The sequence below is a fragment of the Arvicola amphibius genome, chromosome 3 (assembly GCF_903992535.2).
Source record: "Arvicola amphibius chromosome 3, mArvAmp1.2, whole genome shotgun sequence".
Taxonomy (NCBI): Eukaryota; Metazoa; Chordata; class Mammalia; order Rodentia; family Cricetidae; genus Arvicola; species Arvicola amphibius.
In genome coordinates, this window is record NC_052049.1 from 122,960,773 (window position 1) to 122,986,088 (window position 25,316).

Genomic DNA, 25,316 nt, shown 5'->3' on the forward strand with positions numbered 1-25,316 from the left:
TTTTTTATATTAATTATTCATATGTCTGAGTTCATGTATGCATTTGTGTACATGAATGCTGTGTCCACACTGGCCAGGAAAGGGTGTCAGGGCCTCTGGAATTGTAATTAAAAGACCATTGTGAACTACCTAATGTGGGTGCTGGGAGTCACACTCAGATCGTCTGGAAGAGAAGTACATACTCTTAACCACTGAGCCATCTCTTCAGCTCCCCTAATTTTTATCTTTAAAAACTGAGATCAGGGACCTAGAATCCAGTTACAGGAGATCCAACACCCTCTTCTGGCTTCTGCAGTGAGAGGACATAAATGTGGTTCATAAACATATATTCAGGCAAAAGTGTCCACACTTGTAAAGTAAAAAGAAAATAAATAATAAAAGCAAACTAAGATTAGAAGTTGTTTTAGTTACTTGGTAGTAATGAAGAATAAATTTTTGGAGGAATTCAGTTTTAAATCGTGTTAAATCTGACCAAAATGAATTATAATACTGTTGTTGTAAATATTTGATCCGATACTAATAATTTGAAGAATTTTGTATAGCAGCATACAGTTTTAAGTTCACTATATGGTGTCTCTCATAAGTATACTAGTATTTCATAAACTTCATAGGATGCCAGCAGTGGTTAGAACACCATTGTTTTATGTACTGTTATGAAGAAAAAGTGCTTGCCAGCTATGTAGGCATCCTGAGGAGTCTAAGATATCTCTGATTTCAGAGGCATTAATATTAAAATTGTTTTTCTGAGCATCAGGGATTTTTTTGCTTTTTATGTTTTTGAAACAATGTTTCACCATGTAGCTGTTGTAGAGATCCACCTGCCCCTGCCTCCCAAGAGCTGGGATTAAAGGTGTACCTGGCCACCATACCCAGCTCATTTTTTTTTTTAAACACAGACCACTCTTCTATTTACTGCTTATCTTAAAATACCAGTAAAACTGAAATGAGTTTGTTCCATACGATAAAAGACCTTATCATTAGTATTGGTTAGAAATCCATGCTAATTTTATCATTGCTGATATTGTGTTGTTTCTGCATATCCCTAAAAGCACCTCAGACAAGTAGGAGTGGCTGGAAAGTTTGTTGAGTTTTTTGGAAGTGGAGTTTCACAATTATCTATCGTTGATCGAACTACTATAGCGAACATGTGTCCAGAATATGGTGCTATCCTCAGCTTTTTCCCTGTTGACAATGTGACACTACAACATTTAGAACATACAGGTAAGAGAATATAAAATGATTGTATTTGCAAAATAGCTGCTTGACAGTACTTTATAACAAATTACAGTCATATATGCTAGTGAATGTTTATGAAACTGTCCTGTTTTGAAGCAGTAACACTCAAATCCCAATAGATACCTCTAAAAGAGTCCTCAAACCCTAGTCCCTTATGATCCACAGACAACATGTTAAAGGAAGTACTTAAACATTGATACTCACTTCACCTTTCCCTCACAAAGAACAGCCTTGCTATCTATGTTTAGTAGAGGAGAAACCAGACTAGAGTTTTTGAGTGTGAAGTAGATGGGGTAGGGTTTCAGGTTCAAGATCTTTGTGAAGCTTGACTGGCGAGGGTCTGGTCACCCTGATCACTATAGAAGCTACCTTCAGAATGATACAGTGAGTGGATCAACAGGCCCTTGAAAAGAGGGTTTTCTGGAAAGTGCAAAACTTTTTCATCAGGATTTGATGGTAGAGCATTCACGAGAAAAGCAATGCTTTTTTTTTTTTTTTTTTTTTTTTGAGAAAGATGGTACCCTACTCTTAGGTGTGTGTTCCTTATGAGCACATCTCCCTTGACCCTTGTTAGTGTTAAACTGTCTTATTGCACCCCAGCTCTGCTTACCTCATTATTCACTTACTGATCCGAGTTAGGATACTGCTGTTGTGTTTGTTTGTTTTTTAACTATTTAGCAAACTAGCCTAAAATTCTGTGGCTTACAAAACAATGGTCGGGCTGTTTGGTTGTGGTAGAGCACTTGTCTTATGCCACGGGGTCCTGGCCAATCAAAAACAAACCTAGCAATAATCATTTATTGCCTCATGGTTTTAGTGGGTCAAGGAGTTCAAACAAGGCACAGCAGGAAGAACTTGATGCTTTGTATCTAGGGCCTCAGCTGCCCCGTTCACAAGCTGAGGCCTGGAATCCTGAAGACTTTACTTACATGAATGTCAGCTGTGGGCTCAGGGAGGGTTGTCAGCCCATCCGTTCATATATGTCATGTAGTGTGCCCATGTGGTTCCCTCATGCAGTCTGGACTCTGGTAAGTAGAGCAGAAGACAAGGTCAAGTAAACACGTAAGTAACTGGCACCTGCCCTCCAGTGTAGTTTCACATCCTATCTTTAGGGTCTCAGGATTCTTTACTACATCTTATTTTACTGTTCTCTCTTTTAGGTTTTGACAAAACCAAACTTGAGTCAATGGAAAAATACCTTAAAGCTGTGAAATTGTTTCGAAATGATGAGACTTCTTCAGAACCTGAATATTCTCAGGTATATGAAAGTAACTTTCCTAGGAGTAATAAGAAGGATGAGTGCTTGTGCATAACCACTTTGGTTTGAATCCTAGTTCTAAATACTTAGTAGCTAGGTAACTGGGTGCTGTACCCCTTAGAGTTCTTAAGTTAAATGCAGATTTGTAGAACAGTTCAGTCATGTAGTAAGTGCTTGACGAGTGCTAACTGCAAATAAGAAATGCCACTCATGACTTAATGAGTGATAGCTGTTAATACGAAATCCCATTTGTGACCCATTATTCTCATTTTATAATGACGTTTACATAGATTCTGGTAGTAGTAAATTTTGCAACATTTTGTGAAATCTACCATTTTGATTTATGTTTAATTATGGGGGCAAATATATATCTGAGTGCAGGTGCCCACAGGACACCAGATACCCTAGAGCTGGAGTTACATGGGTGCTGGGAGCAGAACTTGGCTCCTATGAAAGAGGAAGTAGTATATGCTCTTAACCACCAAACCGTCTCTCCAGCTCCCAGTCTCACTTTTTAAGTATTCAAAATATCAACTCTTAATTCTGTTTTTTTTTCTGCTTCATGATGAACACTGTTAATATTCCTACTGCTCAACCAATTTCAATTTTTGTGATGTCTATGTCTAGTTTATGAATATTTTGTACTATTCTATTGTTATATGGTCTTAAATGTTAAAGATACTTATAATTCTTATCTATTGGATATTTTTAGTGCCATAGGTAGAATTTACATTCAGGAAAGTTAGTTTTAATAAAATTATTTTTAAGGACAATACACCAAGGATTTATAACAATTTGGCATTATGATTTTGCCTTCCCTGGGGTGGGAATCTTTTTCACCCTAGCATGTTGCTATTTCACACAGTTTGGATACTTACATATTTCTCTTTCCCCTAACTAGAGCAGAGTCAGTTCCATGAAGGCAGGAGCTTTGTTTTGATGTACATTCCTAGTTTGTAGAATGGAGAGAAAGTCAGATGGGGGAGAGCAGAATATGCAAGTGTGCATCAGGAAGTTCGTTTGTCTCCCTCTGGAGTGACCAGGAAATCACTAATTGCCCAGACTGTTCTATTACTGTAGTCTCTTGATTTTAAGTGTAAGCCACCACAGCTGGCTTTTTTTTAGAACAGCCTTAAAAGCCAGAATAAAAAACTTAGACATCGAATTTTCAAGATTCTGAAAAAATCTTTTAACTTCTCTTACATTTTCTTTCTCCTTTTTTTTCTGTTGAATCTGGTGCATTGTCCACAATTCTTAAAAATGACAAGTAAAGTTGCATTGATTGCTTACTGAAAAACGCCCTAGCTAATGGCGGGATGCAGCTTCCTTAGTATAAGAGAAGAGTGTTTATCATGCTTGAAGCCCTGGGTCCAGTCTCCAGTACTTGGTTACCCACACCTACAAAGAGTTGGAGACAGGAGAATCAGTTCAAGGCCATCCTCAACTCTACTTTGTAAGTTTAAGGTCAGCCAGCACAACATGAGACCATACCTCAAACAAATATTAAAAAAAACAAACAAACCAAAAAAAAACCTGGCTGTGCAGAGGATACTGGTTCTCACTTGGAATCCCAGGACTCTGGAAGCTGTGGCAGGGGGATTGTAAATTCAAAGTCAGTTTGGGTTACATAGTTCAAGGCCAACCTGGGCTGCATAGCATGGACTTTTTTTTTTTTTATTTTGGTTTTTCGAGACAAGGTTTCTCTGTGGCTTTGGAGCCTGTCCTGGAACTAGCTCTTGTAGACCAGGCTGGTCTCGAAAAAATAAAAAAATAAACTCCTCCACAAAAAAATAAGTAAATAAACTCCTCCACCATGTAAACTCTTGACAGTAGTTGGAAATAAAGCTAAAATCCATCAAGATGTTGATTTCAAAAGGAACTTCTTGAGGCTGGAGAGATGACTTAGTGGATAAAAGCATTTACTGCTCTCACAGAGGACCCAAGTGGGTTTCCTGCATCCATATGATGTCTCATAATTCTAATTCCAGTTCCAAGGGATCTGACAGCCTCTACTGATCTCTGCAGGTACCAGACACACATGTGATTCACATACATACAGTGCAGGCAAATAGTCATACATTTAAAATAAAACTAAATCTTTAAAAAATAATAAATTTCTTCAGTGTTTACTTAGATCAAAGATTAGGATTAGTTGAATCCTTTAAATCAAAATAGGATCAGTCAGAATAAGCTTGGCTGTTAAACAATGAAGAGGCTGTCATGAAGAGGAAGTTTCAAATTTACCTAACCTCATAAAATAAAATACACAAAAGAAATGATAAATATTTGGAGAAAGAAATAGCTAATGTGCAACTGAGATGTTAACAAAATTAGTGATTTTTTTTAACCAAGTAGTAGAAGCCTCACAGGAACCTAGCAGCAAGGTCATCTAGAACTGGAGAGAAAGAAAACCTTTCTGTGCTTTGGTCCTGCACACATTCTGTTGACCAGCCATCACATGTGAAGTGACTGGGGGCAATGTTTACTCACTATTAATTTTGTGATCTCAGAGTAAGGCATGAGTGGAGTTAGAACTCAGAAGCAGTGAGTTGGTAATTAGCAGAGCTTCTGCTTCAGTATTGTGCAGGCATCCGCTGTGACAGTGGTTTTGGTTTTATTGTTCTTTTAGGACAGTCTTATGTAGCCCAGGCTGGTTCGTTATATAGGAAGATGACTTTGAACTTAGGATCATCCTGTCTCTGCCTTTGGAGTGCTGGGATTACAGACAGTGCACCATCAAGTCTGATCCCTTGTGGTACTCTGGTGGATTCCAGGTTCTTACGCATGCTAGGCAAGCCTTCCAGCAACTGAGCTGCATCCCCAGCCCCTTTGACACAATTTATATCTGTAGGAGGGAAAAAAAGGCATTTGAGGAACCATGATTTTCATAAGCTGTGTTAAGAAAAATGTAAATGTACTCATCTATTTTAAAAAGTAGTGCTTGCTTTTATATCTCTACTTAGAAATTCTGATCTCTCTCCCTACAATCTGTTTTCCCAGGTGATACAGATTAATCTGAATTCAATAGTTGCATCTGTCAGTGGTCCAAAAAGGCCTCAGGATAGAGTTGCAATAACAGATATGAAAAGTGATTTTCAGGCTTGCTTAAATGAAAAGGTAAGTTACTTTATTGTTACTTTTATGCTGTGTGCTGAGTAAAGGACCATCAGGATTTGGGACTATTTCATATCATTGTACATTATGGCATATGCCAACAACCTCTTTTTTCTTCTGTCAGTCATTCATTGAGCTCATTCTTCAACTCAACTCTGAGGGTCAGAGTTTGGATTATATTTATTGAAAGTGATCAAAAGTTTATAAAGTTATACTTCCTAGTCACAGTAGTCACCTTTCAGTATTAATCAGCTACATGTGGCCTGCTCTTGAGTCTGTCAGCACAGTCTGACCATCTCATCGGTGAAGAACATTTTGTTGGGCGGTGTCAGTGCTAGGAAGACGTCAACACACTGTAATTATTCTCATAGAATCTGACAAAAAACAAAAACTGAATAACCTTGGCTTTGGGGGTTTCTATTTTTTGTCTTGAGAGTTACATATTTAGCCTTGTGTCTTGCTCTGTTTTATTAGGAAAAGCCAGAGTTGGCCTTGTCTCCCACACCTTGTTTTATAGTTTCTTTACTTTTTATTTGGGAAATATTAAACTCATTCAGAAGAAATTTCTCTGATGAATTGATGTGTTCCAGTTGGGCAGCTTCAGTACTTACTAACTTAGCAAATCTTGTTCCTCTCTTCTGCACTCACACACTTGAGTCCTTTGGTGCAGATCTTTAGAATAGGAAGAGTTTCTACCATGTTTTGGGAACTCCTATAAACAGGAATGAGTAGGGAACATCTGAGTTAGGACTGGCTCTAGGAGGTTGGCTGCAGTCACTTGATAATAAAAGTGTTGTTTCTGAATGTCACTAGGCTCCTCTTGTGACTATTCAGATCATCTTAAGATGAGTTGCACTTCTGAGTGGTGTGGACCTTCAGTGTCATAGTAGAATTTCAACTGTTAAATGCTGAGGTGTCGGGTGTCCACGCTGTGTTCTCTGTCACTCTTTCCTCTGCAAAGTCAAGTAATATCTACATGCAAATTTATAGGTTGGATTTAAAGGTTTTCAAGTTGCAGCAGAAAAACAAAGTGACACTGTCTCTATTCATTATGATGGAAGTGAGTATAAGCTGTCCCATGGATCCGTGGTCATTGCTGCAGTTATCAGTTGTACCAATAATTGTAATCCGTCTGTCATGCTTGCTGCAGGTAGGTTGGTATTTATGACCACAATTATTCTCTCTTGTAAATTACTGTTTGTTTTTCTGTTATATTCATTTCTCTTTCTTACATAATGTATCCATATTTGTTTTCCATATTGAGCGGCACTGAAATTTTTAATTAAGTTGTTAGGACCTTGAGTTTGATGTATAGTGTTTTTATTACACAAAAGGTAGCTTTTGAAAACGGTAGTTTACATATCTACTTATTTTAAATTGTATCTGTCTTTAGTAAATTTAGAAGGCCACAGTATTGCTTGGACTTTTTCCTACCACATAATATCACAGTATACTTGATCCCACTCAAAGTTATGCAGGTAAGGGATCATTAGCAGTTAATGTCAGTTTGTATACACAGTGACAGTCGTGACACGCGCCCCCCCCCCCCCCATAAGGTTTCTCTGTAGCTTTGGACACTGTCCTGGAACTAGCTCTGTAGACCAGGCTGGCCTTGAACTCACAGAGATCCACCTGCTTCTACCTCCCAAGTGCTGGGATTAAAGGCGCCTGGTTACAGTGACAATTCTTAATGTCTGTACAACTATGTATAATCTATATTAAATTGCTCTTTATTTACTATGATTATGGCATTTTTGATTCAGTCAGTTACTGTATGTGAATATATATATTTGTGATGCCAAGGTGTCTGCCCATCCCCTGATAACTTATGACGTGGTGACTATTGTATCTATTAAAAATTTCAATTCGGGCCGGGCGGTGGTGGCGCACGCCTTTAATCCCAGCACTCGGGAGGCAGAGGCAGGCGGATCTCTGAGTTCGAGAACAGCCTGGTCTACTAGAGCTAGCTCCAGGACAGGCTCTAAAGCTGCAGAGAAACCCTGTCTCGAAAAACCAAAAAAAAAAATTCAATTCGGTTTCAGTGATTAAAATGTACAGTAGTAATAATAGAAAGTTTATGAGTTTGAGATTTTACTATAAATTGTAGTCTGAGAGTAATCACACCCTTTTCTTGGTTTTTATTCTAATGTGAAGGAGGAAAGGGTATATTGTCTTAGTCATTGTTTGTTGATTTTACAGGTCTTTTGGCTAAGAAGGCTGTTGAAACTGGTTTGCGAGTTAAACCTTATATAAGAACAAGTTTATCTCCAGGCAGTGGGATGGTTACGCATTACCTCAGTTCAAGTGGAGTGTTACCCTATCTTAGCAAGTTAGGGTAAGTTACATTTACTGTTGGTGTTTACCAGGTATTAAATGCATTTAAGAAACAAGAGAAGATAAAGACAAAAAATATTGCTTGTTGTAAGAGAAGATGGCCCCCTTAAGTCAGCACAGGACACACCCAGACAAGTCATCAGCACTTAAGATTTATTACCTGGAGGGGCAAGTGGTGGGGGTAGGGCTGCAAAGGTAGACTGCAAGAAGCAGTAAGCAAGCATTTTTATTTTATTTTATTTTATTTTATTTTATTTTATTTTATTTTATTTTATTTTATTGCAAGAGTGGGTTTTTGAGGAGAAAAAGGGGGAGTCTGCTAGCGTGAGCTGGTAAGTCCTGATTAGATGTACTAGACAAATAATGAATTGATTGTTGGACTTTGGTGTTTAGGAATGAGCCAGTGGCCATTATAGGGGAACGGACTTTGGGGGCTAGCTTTTAGAGTGTAACTTAGTGGTGTTTAGCGAGAGAAGGAAAGATGAAAGGGAAAACCTCGGTGCCATGTTTGCCATGCTCAGGCCGTCTAGAGTGCTTCCCTTGTTACCTTGCCATTATCACACAGTCTCGTGCCTGCCACTCAGATGTTCATTACAAATACGTCATGAGCAAGACACTTGGAAGTCAGGATGGGAAACCAAGTCTCAGTGAGGAATGCCTAATTCTCATGAGTCATCTGCAGTTCAGGAAAGTAAAATAATACAAGTTGCATTGATTTAATTAAAAGATTATCTCTGGGCGGTGGTGTAACACGCCTTTAATCTCAGCACTTGTGAAGCAGAGACAGGCAGATCTCTGAGTTTGAGGCCAGCCTGGTCTACAGATCGAGTTCCAGGATGGCCAGGGCTACACAGAGAAACCCTGTCTCAAAAAAAAAAAAAAGAGCAGATTGCCTTAATTCAGATTTTTACAAAGTTATTGGGTCTACAATATGTTGGTTAATTTGTCTGTGAACCTTAAAAGAAACTTAACTTTTATGTTTCTTCCATAAAGAAATTGACAGTAGTCTAATTTTAGAACATAATATTCTTATGTAAATTATGGGTTCTTTTTAAAGCCTCATAAATTTTAGATTTCTTTATTTTGCTTCTAGAACAGCAACTAAAGTAACTTAGAGGATTATGTTTGTAATCTTATGTTGGAATTGCAGTCAGGTACTTTTTTTAGGTCTAGTTGGTTCAGAGTTGAATAAGTTAGTCTACTAGAGTGCCTCCTTACCCTTTCGGGCCTGTGATGGACCTGCTGTAGTGAGTTCATCCTGGTACTTTAGAGTTTTAAATATGCCTTTCGAGTGGAAACACAGCATACTTATAGTTCTAATTATAGCAGAGGAGCTATCTGGTGTGTGATAAATACTTTGGATCTAGTACAGATGCTGTAGATATGTTGGCTCTTCTAAGATTTGCATTCAGTACAAAGAACGTGCAACAGTGAGGCTTGAATATTCAAAATGTTGTGAAAATTAATGTGTTGATGGTTAATTCTTGTACTCCAAGTAATTTTTGAGTAATCTTGTCTTTTCTTTACAAATATGATGTGTTCTCCACTCATGCTTCACTTTTTAAATGCAGATTTGAAATAGTTGGCTATGGATGTTCAACATGTGTGGGAAATACAGCACCTTTATCAGAAGCTGTTTTGAATGCAGTAAAACAGGTAAAATGTGGATTAGCACATCTAAGTGCTTTTTTATTTTTGTTTAATTTTAAAAAGGTACTTTAATATCTGCTTAAGCACCAAGATTAAGAAAGAGGTGCTAATTAAAAGAAACAAGAATTAGGACACACTGAAGAGCAGGGGTTTGAGAGTTGCCCCAACTAGTTTTTACTATATATTGTAAGTAAGTTATAGAAAGTGTGCATTGGTGTGTGTGTTGATATTTATACTTCCAACTCTTAGAATGAGTAACTTGTGGATATTAAATTGATACAAAGAATTACTTCTGTATTTTTATAATAATTCTTTAGTAATGTAAAGAATCATTAGAATTTTTAAGATTTGTAGTTATGTACTTAAAGCTTAGTAATATGTTTTTTTGATTGTCTGGCTCTCAGAATCAAGCATATTTGTTTTTCCCTTCAGGGTGATTTGGTTACCTGTGGAGTTTTATCTGGAAACAAAAATTTTGAAGGTCGACTTTGTGATTGTGTTCGTGCCAATTATCTTGCCTCTCCACCCTTAGTGGTGGCTTATGCCATAGCAGGCACAGTGAATATAGATTTCCAGACAGAACCTTTAGGTGTGTTTTCCTACATATTATCTGTGTGTTTATATGTATTCTGTGCGTTGAAGTTGTTAAAACCGGATTCTTGGTATGAAAGAAAACAGGCAATGCTTGTAACTTCCGTTCACCATCACCTTCTGTTATTGATGCGTGTGTTGATGTGGAGAACTTTAGCTGTGTGTGTCATTAGTTCTCGGTATTTACCCCTGAAGCACATCCTGTTGTTAATTACTTGGTTTCTGTGACTTGTCTATGAAAAAATAGAAGTACTTTGAGGTGTTGGTTTTGTGTTGTTCTAATATGTATACTGAATACCATGTTAAAATCTTGAGCAGGTACTGACTCTACGGGCAAGGAAATTTACCTGCATGACATTTGGCCTAGTCGAGAAGAAGTTCATCAGATAGAAGAAGAACATGTTGTTTTGTCCATGTTTAGAGCTCTAAAAGAGAAGGTAGAGGTAAGAGTCTTGTGGGGCTTTGTTTTTATTTTGTTCTTTATTTTGAAGTAAGGTTCATTAACTTATACTAGCTGGAAACCCACTCCTTAATAGCCCACAGTAACTTGTGAGCTCAGCAGTCCTCAGCCTCCTCAGTGCTGGGATAATAGGCATGAGCTATGTGTCTTTGCTTTCTAAGCAGAATAAAAGTTTACATTTTGAACATACATTTTTTTATGGCTGAGGTTTTTTTTGTTTTTTTTTTTTTTTAAAGCATATGTGTGTGCACGTGTACCATTAAAAACACCAGGCCTTTATCCCAGCACTCAGAAGACAAAGTCAGAGGATCTCTGAGTCCCTAGCCAGCCAGGGGTTAATGTTCTTTATGACGTTTTCATGTTTGTATCATTGGACTTGACTTGTGCACTACTCTTCTCTTGTCCCCACTGTCTCCTGCTGGTCTCCTTCCTCCCCCCAAAAAGTACCCCCTCTTTCATATTTATGTGTGTTCATGCAGACATTTTAAAATCTTGCGTGTGAATGGTAATTATTTGTTCATGTGTATGAATGTGAGCCTGTGTGTGGAGGTCAGAGAACAACTGTGGGTGTTAGTCTTCACCTTCCACCGTAGTGAGTGAGAAAAGCTCATGGTTTGCTGCGCCTCTGCCAGCCTAACTGACCCACAAGCTGTGGATTCTCTTATCTCCACCTCCTACTTGATCCATAAGACTGATGGGATTGCAGCCTGCATTCTCCTTTACATGGCTTCTGGGGATCCAAACTCAGAGTCAGTGTCAAGTGATGTACCTACCAATCCATCTTCCCACTCTTACCTCTGCCTTCTATTTTAGAGCTTTAAACAGACAATATAACATGTTCTTCTGTCTGTTGAACCCCTCAAACTAGGCTGAATGTCATGCATTTGACATATATTTTATTTTGAAATCTAGATTCCACACAAGACAAAAAAATGTGAAATATATATGTTTCTGAATCTGGCTTACTTTTCTTAACTTAATGGTCTGTAGCTCCTTTTTTTTTTTCTCTGTAGCTTTGGAGCCTGTCCTGGAACTTGCTCTGTAGACTGGCTGGCCTCGAAATCACAGAGATATGCCTATCTCTCTGCCTCCCAAGTGCTGGGATTAAAGGTGTGTGCCACCACCGCCAGTTCTAGTTCCATTTTCTTAAACAATTTCTCCTCCCCCCCACACGCACACACGCACACATAAGTCTGTGTTTCACATGTGTGATATTTGTCTTTATTTTTACTCATATCACCATCTTGTATTCAGCCCCTTCACATAGTTCTGTTTCTACTATTATATTTGAATCTAGATTCTACATATAAGAGAGAATAAGTTAGTTACCGTTTCTGAGCCTGGTTTATTTCACTTAAAATGATAATCAACAGTCCATCCATTTTCTCCACAATTAACCATTTTTTTAACACCATAATAAAAATACCACTGTTATATAAAGCCTATTTTCTTCATCTGTTGATGGCCATCCAGGCTAGTTCTATTATAAACAGGCTACTGTTGTTTCAGTAACCATAAATGTGCAAATATCTCTGATGAATTCATAGTTTTGAATGCTATTTTATATCTGGAATTGCTAATTATGAAGAGGAATATCTAGAATATTCTAATTGATTTTGAGTTACTTATGGAAATGTTTGTCATTCCATTCAAATAGTTCAAAAAACAAAATAAGCAAGAGCAAATAATGGACCTTGCTGACACTATAATCCTGGCCATTGCTTTACTTCTCTAGGACAGAGAGCAGTCCTGTAACTATAAAAGTTAGTCCTATAACTAACTTTTTTTTTTGAGATTTGTTCTGCCTTTGTGCACAAATGAACAAATACATTTATACAGACTTTATGTTCAGAGTAGTGTATAAACATTCAGAAAATGTCTTATTGTGTGGCAGTTCCTCTTCTAGCTGTTTAGACACATCATTGAACAAAGAATTTTCCCGCAGAGAGGCAGTGAACTGTAGAAAGAATACTTAGGAGCCAGCTGTGCAGATTCCTTAATCCTAGCACTCAGAAAGCTGAGGCAGGAGGATAACCATAAATTTCAAGCTGGCTTGGCCTACATCATGAGTTAGTTCCAGGCCAACCTCGGCTACACTGTGAGGCTGTCTCAAAAAGAAAGCTGGGTGTAGTGATACACACTCTTTTTTTAGACAAGGTTTCTTTGTATAGTCTTTGGTGTCCTAGAACTAGCTCTGTAGACCAGGCTGGCTTCGATGGGGCCTCTGGAAGAGTTGTCTCTCTAACCCACTCAGCCTACTATTTTGAGAGAGAGTTGGATAAGAAATGTAGTATCAGAAAGTTCAACGAGCTTTTTGGTTAAACGAACCATTGAGGTAGCAGTGGAGATTGGTGAGAAATGGAGTTTAAAATAATACTAAGACTACCCGTTAGTCTTGCCTTTAAACAGTAAAAAAAAAAACCCCAAAAAACAAAAAAAACCCTTTTTTGTGACATTTCTAAAGATTAATGACATACCGTACATACAAATTTTTTGCAGAGTGTGAGTGTACATACACATATATGTCTTTTTCAGTTTTTTAGTGGGGATGGGGCAGTTCTATGAAGTCTTTATATTTGTTTACATTGAAACTTATGTCTCAAAATTGCTCCTGAAAGTTTGGTGAGTTGAAAGTTTTAAAGGAAGTCTATTTATTCTGCCCAAAAATGCCATGATTTTTCAAGTGGATAAGACTTGTTTTCCTTTCAGTCTTAAAGTCTCTTTTCCTATTTTGATCCATTCATCCAAACTTCATTTGTAGATGGGAAATAAACGATGGAATTCCTTAGAAGCACCAGAGTCGGTGCTGTTTCCATGGGATGTGAAGTCTACTTACATCAGATGCCCTTCATTCTTTGATAAACTTGTAAGTACTAGTGTACTGCTCAAGCTTTAGAGATTGTTACAGTTTAAAAGAAGAAGAGTTCAGGTTTTGAATTTTCTCTTTTTAGACCAAAGAGCCATCTATACTCCAGCCTATTGAAAATGCCCATGTCTTACTGTACTTGGGAGACTCTGTCACTACAGATCACATATCACCTGCTGGAAGCATTGCTAGGAGTAGTGCTGCTGCTAAGTATCTGACAAACAGAGGGTATGTGTGTCCACGGCTCCCTGTGTTGCTTTACCTTCTCACTCATCATCAAGAGACTTTTCTTTTGGTCCTATTCCTATGTCCTGTAAATAACATACTATCTTAAGGATCTCATTGTTAGCACATCGTCTTCAGCAGGAACTCTTTCCTTATACTGTTAGAAATTGAAGTCACTGTTTTTAATTGAGCCCTTATTCAAACAAAGCCTTTATAGTCTAAAGACATAACTGATTAGATGCAATAATCAAGCTTAGTTTGACTCACCAAATGGACCCTGACCATTTGGTTCTAAACAGCTTTCCATCGTTAAAGTGTGATAAATATGTGCTTTGTGGGGCTGTAAGCTATGTAGTAATGAGGCTAGGATTGATGTATCAATAACAAAGAAGACTGTCAGAATCAAATGTGAATAGCCTCATTTTTTTAAAGCTGTAGTGTGTGTGTGTGCGCGCGCGCACGGCATGTGCTTGTGCCTGAACCACTTATGTATTGCCAGTGGAGTCGGGAAAAAGGTACTTTGAATCCCTTGGAGCTGGAATTGAAAGCTACAGCTGTGAGCTTCCTGACTTGGCTTCTGGAAACTGAACCCAGGTCTAAGAACAGCAAGCAATTTTAACTACTGAGCCAGAGTGATAAAATTTAAAACTAGAAAGGTATTGTTTCATTTCTGTATGAGAAATAATTTGGAGTTGCTCTCACTGAACAACTGTTTTGTTGTCAGATAGAAAGTTTATTTGCTGTATTGATTAGCTTTTAGACATTATTTGTTGCTTGAGAGATTCAAATGATAAGGTTTTTTATTGAAATGCTTTAAAAAATGGGAGCTATGAAGCTTGATTTGACAGATTCATACTATAACTTTTATTACAAAGTTTTTCTAATATTTCTTACTGTATATTTAATATATATTTGTGGGGCTGGAGAGATGGCTCAGAGGATAAGAGCACTCACTGGCTGCCCTTCTGGAGGTCCTGAGTTCAATTCCCAGCAACCACAGTGTGGCTTACAACCATCTGTACTGAGATCTGGTGCCCTCCTCTGGCGTGCGGACAGAATGTTATATACATAATAAATAAGTAAATCTTATATTTATATATATATTTGTGTGTAAACGTGCAAGTCAGTTCTTTTTCTTGTACCCTGGGAATCCATACTCTAGTCAGGCTTCGCAATGAGTGCCTTTACTTACTCGGCTATCTGGCTGCCCTATTCTCCTAATATATTTTGATTATGATTTCCATCCTGGTGATATATCTTCCACAAAGAAAGCCAGTTACCATTTCTTTTAAATATATAGTTTTGTATTATTAATCTAGTAGTTCTCATTACTTACAAAGTTTCCTGAAAATATGACACCCAGAATCTACACCAGTGCTTCTTATCCTGTGGGTCAAGACCACTTTGGAGTTCATACGATCTTTTCATGGGGGGGGGGTCACCTAAGACATTAGTAAACACAGATATTTACAGTATGGTTCATAATAGTAGCAAAATTATAGTTATAAAGTAGCAAAAGAACTAATTTTATGGTTGGGGGTCACCACAATATGAGGAGCTGTATTAAATGGTCTCAGCATTGGGAAGGTTGAGAACCACTAGTCTACACCATTATGTTGGGGCAGCTGGCCCAATCCCTGCTTTCAGGGGCGTGGCTGCTCCAGGGGAGAAAAGTTCCTTTAAAAAGAACTGGGTTGGGGATAGATGGCCCTGTTCTCCCCCTCCCCCCCTTGACTCTGCTTCGCTGGAGCTTTGGCTTTGTAAGTGTGTCCCTCTTTTTCCTTTTATTAAAACTGATTTATTCTAAAAGGACTATTTTTGGTTATTTCAAATCTCCCGCGTCACCATTATATCCTGAAGTAAAAAGTGTTTTAAGACCAGGTAGAGGTGGTGCATGCCTTTAGCACTTGGGAGGCAGAGGCAGGCAGATCTCTGTGAAATCGAGCCAGCCTGGTCCACAGAGAAAGTTCCAGGACAGCCAGGGCTACACAGTGAAACCCTGCCTTGGAAAAAAACAAGTGTACAAGTTCAGAGTATTGATACTTCTATATAAAAGATAAAATCAGAGGCTAATAAAAATCAGTTGTTGATTTTTGAGATAGTTTTATTCTAGATTTTAAAACTGCTTGCTGAGCTAGAGTGTTGCAAGTTTGAGATCAGCCTGGGCTACATACCTAAGACCTTGCCTTTTAAAAAGAAAATGAGATCTGAGATTTGCTTCAGATTAATGGGGGCAGTTATTTAAGAAACTGTGTGGTTTTGTAGATTGGTGGTAAACTCGAGATCTTTTCAAGTTTTAAACTAACTGGAGATATTTTAAGGTTGGGAGGTGGACAACAGCCTTTAACAGTTTTTTTACAACTCAGTTGTTTTATTTTCTGTCTGGCATGAAAACTGTCTTTTACAACTTTTTTGTAGCCTTACTCCTCGAGAGTTCAACTCCTACGGAGCCCGAAGAGGTAATGATGCTGTGATGACAAGAGGCACATTTGCGAACATTAAGCTTTTTAATAAGTTTATTGGGAAGCCAGCTCCCAAAACAATTCATTTTCCATCAGGACAGACGGTAAGGATGTCCACAGAGTGCTTTGGCCATTGCTTACTGGATCATCTTCTCTATTAAATATTTTTCTGTCTGTTTAATCTACAGCTTGATGTATTTGAAGCTGCAGAGCTATACCAGAAAGAAGGTATCCCACTGATAATCTTAGCAGGGAAAAAATACGGTTCAGGAAATTCAAGAGACTGGGCTGCCAAAGGACCCTATTTGCTGGTACTGATTCTTAAATTTTATATTCTTGTTTTTTTTTTTTTTTTAATTAAAAATTTCCACCTCCTCCCATCTTCCCATTTCCCTCCCATCCCTTCCTCCTCCCCCTCCCCATCAAGTCAGGGTGCCCTGCCCTGTGGGAAGTCCAAGGCCCTCCCCCCTCTATTCAAGTCTAGGAGGGTATGCATCCAAACAGACTATGCTCCCAAAAAGCCAATACATGCAGAAGAATCAAAACCCGGTGTCATTATCATTGGCTTCTCAGTCCACCCTCGTTGTCAGCCACATTCAGAGAGTCCGGTTTGATCACATGCTCGTTCAGTCCCAGTCCAGCTGGCCTTGGTGAACTCCCATTAGATCAGTCCCACCGTCTCCGTGGGTGGACGCACCCCTCGCGGTCCTGACTTCCTTGCTCGTGTTCTCCTTCCTTCAGCTCTTCATCTGGGCCTTGGGAGCTCAGTCCAGTGCTCCAGTGTGGGTCTCTGTCTCTATCTCCATCTATCGCCAGATGGAGGTTCTATGGTGATATGCAAGATATCATTTTATATTCTTAAACTTAAAAGAATTTTTAATATTTCTTTTCTCGGTAACATATTTTCAAAGTTTATTTGGTTTATTTGAATTTTTATATGCTTATTTGGATCTCACATTTTTTCAATGATTTTAGATGATATATTTTTACTTTTGTTTTGCTACTCTGAATTAGATAAAACCTCAAATCTTTTTATATGTAAGGAAATCTGCATGGGAGCAATAAAGAGAAAGGAGAAGTCTGTCTTAAAAAATTATCATGTGTAATACCACTCTTTAACTTCGTTTCTGTCAAGAGACTCAGGTAGCCAAATATCATACTCCCTTGACCAAGTAAGAAACCTGTCTGTATTTTCTGTGAGTCTGTCATTTTCTTCAAGGACAGTGACCTATACAGGAGGCACGGGTTAGCACCGTCTGCTTTCAGTCTGGTGTTATCAATTCATCTCTCATCCCTGTCTCATGTCACATGCACCTCCCAGTACTCCAGTGTGCCTCATTTTTGTTTAAATGTTTTTTCTTGAGCTAGGCATGGTAACACATGCCTTTAATCCAAGCACTCTGGAGGCAGTGGCAGGAGGATCTCTGTGAGTTTGAGGACACCCTGATCTACAAAGTGAATTCTAGGACAGCCAGGACTATGCAGAGACCCTGTCTCAGAACAAGTTATATTTTTTGTATAAGTACAAGGTAAACATACAGTACTTGAACAAGTATACAGCACATTTGTGCAGTTCAGATTTTGGAGGAACAAAGATGGTGAAGGATGCATGATTAAGGTGGTGAGGGAAATGTCCTAAAAGACTTGAGACAGTGTATTTTTTTTTTTTTAAGTGAAGAAACCTTATTTTAAAGTCTGTAACCTCTAGCCTCTAGCCTAGTGGTTCTCAACTTTCCTAACACTGCGACCATCTAATATAGTTCCTCATGTTGTAGTGACCCCCCCAGCCATAAAATTATTTTCATTGCTACTTTATAACTGTAATTTTGCTACTGTTCTGAATTATAATGTTAATATCTGATATGAGACCCCTGTGAAAGGGTCATTCAACCCCAAAGAGGTCATGACCCACAGCTTGAGAACCACCTCTCTAGCTCATTCTCCAGAGAATAAACATTGCTCAGAGTAGAGCTAGAGTTGACTGCCTATCAGTTCTCCAGTGCTCCTGGTCCTCACTCTTCTAGATCTCAAAACTCCCGGGCTCAGTTTGCAGACTGACTCAGACCTTAATGCTGATAGCAGTGTCTTATTTCTAGTTTATTCTTTTGACAGGTCAGTTACCTTTTTATTATTATTTTTAAGACAGAATCTTTCTGTGTAGCTCTGTCTGGCCTGAGACTCACAGATGGACCTCCTTCTACCTCTCCAAAGGGCCCCAGAGTCAGAGTCAGAGTCAGAGTGTTAACCCTTGAGCTGTTTTGGTGGTCAAAGCAATGTAAGGATTTTTGTTTCTGTTTTTTTTTGGGGGGGGGGGTTGTTTTTTTTTGAGACAGTGTTTCTCTGTGTAGCCCTGGTTGTTCTGGAACTCTCTCTCTCTGTAGACCAGTCTAGTCTGGAACTCAGAGATCTGCCTCCATACTGCTGAGATGGAAGGGGTGTGCCATCTCCACCCAGCTGTAAGAGTTTTGTAGGGTTTCTTTGTTTTCAGTTTTTTTTGTTTGTTTGTTTAAGGAAGAATCTAGAAAAGATTTCTGTAGATAGCATATACAACTACAGTCGCAGTAATAGTATAGTCCATCAAAAATAACTATAGAAAACAAATATTCCCTGTAAAGCAGACATGATTGTACATCTTGCAAATTTAGCACCCCAGGCCAGAAAGCAGGAAGATTGCCATGAATTTGAAGCCAGTTTAGGCTACAAACCAAGATCTGTCTCAGAAATAATCATAATAAAGATGATGGTGATAAATGAAAATTAAAGTGAGGAAGTAAAATGCATATTTTTACAGGGTGTAAAGGCTGTTTTGGCTGAAAGTTATGAAAAAATACACAAAGATCATTTGATTGGAATGGGCATCGCTCCACTTGAGTACCTTCCCGGAGAAAATGCAGACACTTTGGGCCTCTCTGGTAGAGAAGTATTTTCTTTATCCTTTCCTGAAGAACTCTCTCCTGGAATTACATTAAATATGAAGGTATCTTAAAGGTTCCCAAATACATAAATGGGTTTTTGTTAGTTTAATAAGAACTGTTTCTCATTGCATGCTAATGTCAGTGCATGTTAGCCGTAGCTCACTCCTGTTAATCTGTGTTATTAATAGAGCTCATGTCTGAGGAAAAGTAGAAGGAACTGGTTGGTTAGTCCAGGAAAAAGATGCCTGATAGAGAAATGAGGCTCAGTTCCTTGTGCTGGGTTTTCAGCTGTTTCTGTTTTGATCTAAATTTGACCCAGGCAATAATCCATTCCAAAGAGAAGCAAAAGTTCATCATTCAGTGTTATAGTAAGACTTTATAACTAAGGGAAGAAAGTCAGGGACATTGTATGTAGCGGACACTTACTGCCTCGTAAATGTGCACAGTGAGTGATGACTTAAGGGGAGCAGCATCCGCGTCATGCTGTGGAATTGCAGAGTCCTTTAGAATTAGAGAGCAAACTACCTGGTTTTCCACTTAGCTCATTGGGAGGGGTCTCATGTTTTTAAATATCGGAAGGGTTTGGGGCAATGAAAATGTAGGAATTAGAACCGGGAAAATGAAGCAACAAATCAGGTAGTTAGTGGTTCTGGATACAAATGATCTTAACCAAGTAACACTTTGAAGCTCTGACACTCACACATCTTTTTGTTTGTTTAAAGACGAGTACTGGAAAAGAATTCTGCGTGATTGCATCATTTGAAAATGATGTGGAGATAACTTTGTACAAACATGGAGGCTTATTAAACTTTGTGGCTCGAAAATTCTCATAGTATATACTCACCGTGGTATCTTTCGTGACTGGTAACTGCAAAGCCTTTTGTGCTGGAGCCAGGAACCCTTGCCATGGAGCGGCAGATAATTCCAGTAAACTCGTTTATCTCATCCATGGATGTAAATGATTATGAATCAGTGTAGTAACTGAAATGAAATCTTGATCTTAAATAATATACGAATGGTGCTATTAACATTGCTAAAAATCAACGTGTGAAGTGTGTTGTGGAAGAGACCTGTAAGTATGGGGGTTATATTTTATCAGAACATTTTGTAAATAAAGATAGAATTTGAACTTGTGTTAAAGATTTATATGAGTAGCCTTTCTGAAGCTGTTTGTTTTGTTTTGCCCTATAAAATTGGATTGCTGTTTGTTGGTTTCAGAATAGCAAGTTGAAATATAAGAATCCAGATTAGACCCTAATTTATAAATGAATTTTTAAGTGTATTTCTTTCCAGAATTGAGTTGGACATAGTTGGCATTCCCAATTTGTAATGTAAATCAGGTTTACCCTTAGTCTCAATATGTCTGAGGATTAGAACCTGCCCCAGATCACAGTTTCTCTGACCAGTCCAGCCAAAGTTTACTCCATGCCTGAAGATAAAAAACTGCAAAATATAGATGATTGTATGATACCATGTGTTAGGTCAAATATACATGCTATGATACAGCTCTGTAATTTTTTAGTAATTTGCCACTGTGACCCCTCTGGCAAGCCCCAAATTCTGGTGTATTAATTTGGGCTAGATTTTACTCATTTTACATGATGCTGTAACTTCTGTAACCTCAATTAGGTATTACCAGCTGACATTCCACACTCCTTTTATGAATGCTGAAAACAACTTTGAATCAATTCTATATTTCCTCTAAACTTAAAAGTTATCTACCCAAAATTATTTGGCTATGCACCCAAAGTATTTTTAATGTTATTTTTTTTTTTTTTTTTTTTTTACAGTCGTTTAAGTTGACTTACTGCTATTTGAATATTTGGGATACATCAGTCTGTTCATTTCATTGTGATTTGTTTGTTTTTAATCAAGACTGACCATGAGGATAAGACACTTGGCGATCATTGCTGTCTGCATGTCGTGTGTTCCCCCAGTTGCATTTATATCTGTTACAACACATCACATGCTTTGTCCATGTTTTAAATCATTTTTAAAAGGGTTGGTAATTACTTTTAGAAGGCCCTATACCTCTTTTTAATTAAGAAATTAAACCTATCAGCAAAATGTTAAGTGCAATGATTTTTTAAAATGTTTTCTTCATCTGATCTGGTTTTGAGCATAGCACAAAACAAAAAGTACTTGTTTTATGCTAAAATTCAGGAACTACCAGACCAGTGAGTGACGAGCACTGGGAACTTTGCACATAATCAGTCATACAGTCTGTTGAAGTCTTTTTCAGATATGTATATCTAGTTGGACTAGAATTTGACAAAACAAAGTCTTGTTATTAAGTGTTTTTTGCTACTTTGAAATCGTATTGTGTTCTGATAGAAGCCATGTGTCTGTCTGTGCATCTGTGTTAATCTGGTGGAAACCTGAGTTAGGAATGGGGAAGTTACAAGTTGAATATTAAAAAACTGGTACATGCTTTGAAGAAATGGTAATTCAGGATGTTTATATGGGGGGTGTCTTATTTTGAAGGCATACTCTGTCAATAGTCTGAGTTAAAGGTGTGGATATAAACATCTGAGAGATGATAAACCCAGCTGTGAATCAAACATATACATTTCCAGTCCACCCTCCAGGAATGGTGTAAAAAATTGTATTTCAAGAACAGAGTCAAGGTTCTCAATCTCTTGCTTATAGACAGTGAACTAAACTCTTGATAAGCATGGTTTTAAATGGGAAGGAAATTAAACGCATGTCTCAATGCGTATATTTTATAATTCTGCCTCCAGCCAAATGATACAAAAATGTGATGTGATGGCCTGTGTTTAATGTGTTACTTCCTTTATTTTGACTAATTTTAGTATTTCTGTGTTATTTTCTAAACATTACCAATTTTTGGGAAAGGAAGTGAACACAAAAAAACAAATCAGTATTGTGAACATAGTGCAGTTACCAACAGCAGCATTTTAATCTCAAGAACATTATGTTCCATGCTGTTGTGTGCCTTAGTTGTGCTGCTCATACAAATGAAGGAAAGACTTCCAGCAGGTACCTCTGTCTCTGTATAAGCACTTGGATGAGAGGTATCTCTTCACCAGACTGTGGATTTTACTGGTATCGAACTAAATGTTGTAAAGCTGAGAGCTCAGCCAGAGCCAGTTACTTGCGTATGTGATAACAATATAGTGTGCATTCCTCTTCTCAGTGGTGAGTGACGAGATGAAAAAAATTGACACTTTTCAGGGGTTGGAAACCAGCTTCCTTTTTGCTTTTGAGTCTAGGGAAAAGACACTAAGATACTGGATAATGATACTAGATTTGATTTTGGGGAAAAAACAGGGAAAGGAAGTGGACTTTGACTTTTTTCAGTGGAATTTTTTTCCCCTTCAAGGGGAACTGTGACTGTGCTGATGTGATCTTTTTGTTTTTGTTTTATCAATTTTATGCATAATACATGGCTATAAAACCATATATATATATATCTTAAGTAACTACAAATCATTGTTATTTAAAGCCAACAAAATAGCATAACAGTTTTAAGTTCAATAATGTTAAGTATTGTATAGAAATATATTGGAGGTAAAGTTCAGTTAATGAAATTGTGTATATGTTATTGATGCTGTAAATTATTTTTAATAAAGAAATTGTATTACCACATTTGACTCATGCTGTATTTTGTCATAACAGAATAAAATAGCATGACTTAAGAAATAAAATGCTCGCCGGGCGGTGGTGGCGCACACCTTTAATCCCAGCACTCGGGAGGCAGAGGCAGGCGGATCTCTGTGAGTTCAAGACCAGCCTGGTCTACAAGAGCTAGTTCCAGGACAGGCTCCAAAGCCGCAGAGAAACCCTGTCTCGAAAACCCCCCCACCCCCCCCCCCAAAAAAAAAAAGAAAGAAATAAAATGCTCTCCATAAATTTCTCCTTAAATATGTTCTGTAATGTTTGGACTTTGTTCATTCCCATCCAGCATTTGAACCAGCTCATCTCACCATTCATCTCAAAGTTCCTTTCTATGCTTAGACTTAATCTAAAGTCTGAAATATGGTTAGCACCTACTTAAGAAACAGTAAATGGATTTAATTCAGGGAGTGTTCCAACATAGTCGTCATAGAATCAGTTTAGTGTGAAAGGACTAATGTGACCTAAGCTAGAATCTTTTGTACATGCACAAGGCAGGCAACTTACCTTTCAAGGGATGGAGACTGTCTCTTCTGCCAAGCAGTTCTAATGCTGAGCTGACATTTGGATGTTTAGAAACTATTTCACCAAGTGTGGTGTTGCCTGCCTGTAATTTCAGTGCTCATGAAACTAAAACGAGGAGGATTGGTTGAGTCGAGGCCGCTGCTGTGTGGCCAACTACTTGTCCCAAAGCAGTTTTTTTTTTTCAAGCTGAAATCTCCTATTTGTAGCTGATATTCCTTGATTCTTTTTCTCTAATCTGTCTGTTCCTCATTTTAATAACTAATTTAAATACATAGTTACTATATAAATTGAAGCTACTAGAAATGGCATTGCATGTTATCTTTATACCATAGATCTTTGTTATGGTAACTGATAACGTTTAGGACAGATTTGAAAAGCTCATTGATATGAATTGTTTATTACAGGAGGAAGTGGCCTTGATATAGGACAGTGGTGTCATATGTTCTGGAAGCCACACTGCAGGTCCTACTAATAGTGAAACTCACTGTGTGTCTTCCACAGCCAGGAGCTAGGACCACAGCACTCTCCCCTAAATCAAGGTTTTGTAAATATGGTCAGCTTTCCACTGATTGGAAAGGATAGTCCAGGAGTTAGGGTTTAGGGCAATGATAGGTCACATGTCCAGCAGGATCAAGGCTTTGGATTCAAATCCCTGTGGTTTCCCCTCCCCCCAAATCCCTCCTCCCACTGTTAGTAGCAACCTAAGTGATTAAAGTTTATTAAAACTTGACATCCAGGGCTGGAAAGATGACTCAAGACTTTGAGAGCTCTGGCTGCTCTTCTAGAGGTCCTGAGTTCAGTTCCCAGCAACCACATGGTGTGGTGCCCTCTTCTGGCATGCAGGTGTGCATGCAGGCAGAACACTACATATAATACATCTTAAAACTTGACATGTTTTATATTTTATTATCTACAGTGGCTACCCCTTAAGCAACTGCTTAAGCTGCAAGGGCTGTAGTCAGAGAGGATTCTGTTCCCTTAGGCACTAACTCTCTTAAAGCTACTAAGGGAAATAATCTAAAGAACTCAGAATTCAAAGTTTGAGGTGGAGAAGCAAGCAGAATAGCAAGTAGCTAACCTCCCTTTACTGGCATCTTCCAAAAAAACCTACCATCCTCTCTGCCCCCAGGTCCTTGCTATAGTTTTTTCTTCCTTACCACTGCCTATCAGCTCACAGGTTAATTTTATTTAATCAAACACCTTTGAATTAAAAGTAGTAGGAAAAAAATGAATCATACTTTAAAATAATAATCCCCAACTTTTCCCCACCCCTTTTTTCTTAATAAAATGAAAAATTTTAACTTTAACAAAATAAGACTGTATACAATAAGAACAATTATCAAATAAAGATTACATTCACAATATACTGAATTCCAATTCATTTGTGTCTGGTAAAAATAAAATATAATCCATTCTATCTTAGTAAATCCAAAATTTTATACCTAACTTACTATCATATCTAAGGAAAACTTCACCTATAACTATCAAGTATTCAACTCCATTAAAGGAGCCAGAAGGATATATTTAAACAAAATGCATTACAAATAATTTCTAAAACCTAAAAATGACAGACATCTAAATGCCTGGACAGTCACCCAAGTGTTCCTCTGCAATGTTGGGGCATCCATATTCAGCCTTCAGGCCCATGGTATCTAGCAAACTTTTCAATGAAGCAGAAGATTTGAAAGACTGTCCCACCTATATTGGCAAAGTTATCAGTCACTTTTCTCTGCCTGGCAGAATGTCAGTTTCTTCTGTGAAACAGGAACCCTGAAGGATCATCCAGCCTTGTTTTGGCAAAGTTCAGCAGTCACTTTCCTGCATGTTCAGTTTATACATCATACTGGTAAGCAGTCCAGGAAAGATCAGCTTCTAGCCCAAATGGCTAGGCTTGCCACATTAAAAGCAAACACCATAAGTAGTTTCATCGATGCCCATCAACTCTGGTGCTGCAGATGTGTCTCATTGTCATGAAAAGACCTAAGTTAAAACATTTAAAATATTCTGTAGGTCTTTGAAAAGTTTGAAGACCATCTATCTAAAA

General features: G+C 38.1%; 1 protein-coding gene across 1 annotated transcript in view; it reads left to right on the forward strand.

Annotated features, from left to right (window-relative positions):
* Positions 1–22,718, forward strand: part of Ireb2 (iron responsive element binding protein 2) — a 46,813-nt gene extending 24,095 nt beyond the window's left edge. The window contains exons 9-22 of the mRNA XM_038322002.1: positions 1,050–1,221; positions 2,397–2,494; positions 5,495–5,611; positions 6,599–6,758; positions 7,808–7,943; positions 9,514–9,598; positions 10,025–10,181; positions 10,502–10,626; positions 13,405–13,509; positions 13,595–13,737; positions 16,153–16,300; positions 16,385–16,507; positions 18,988–19,173; positions 19,834–22,718. Coding sequence (XP_038177930.1) covers positions 1,050–1,221; positions 2,397–2,494; positions 5,495–5,611; positions 6,599–6,758; positions 7,808–7,943; positions 9,514–9,598; positions 10,025–10,181; positions 10,502–10,626; positions 13,405–13,509; positions 13,595–13,737; positions 16,153–16,300; positions 16,385–16,507; positions 18,988–19,173; positions 19,834–19,944 — 1,866 coding nt within the window. The 3' untranslated portion in view covers positions 19,945–22,718. The remainder of the gene's footprint in view (positions 1–1,049; positions 1,222–2,396; positions 2,495–5,494; positions 5,612–6,598; positions 6,759–7,807; positions 7,944–9,513; positions 9,599–10,024; positions 10,182–10,501; positions 10,627–13,404; positions 13,510–13,594; positions 13,738–16,152; positions 16,301–16,384; positions 16,508–18,987; positions 19,174–19,833) is intronic.
* Positions 22,719–25,316: the final 2,598 nt, after the last annotated feature.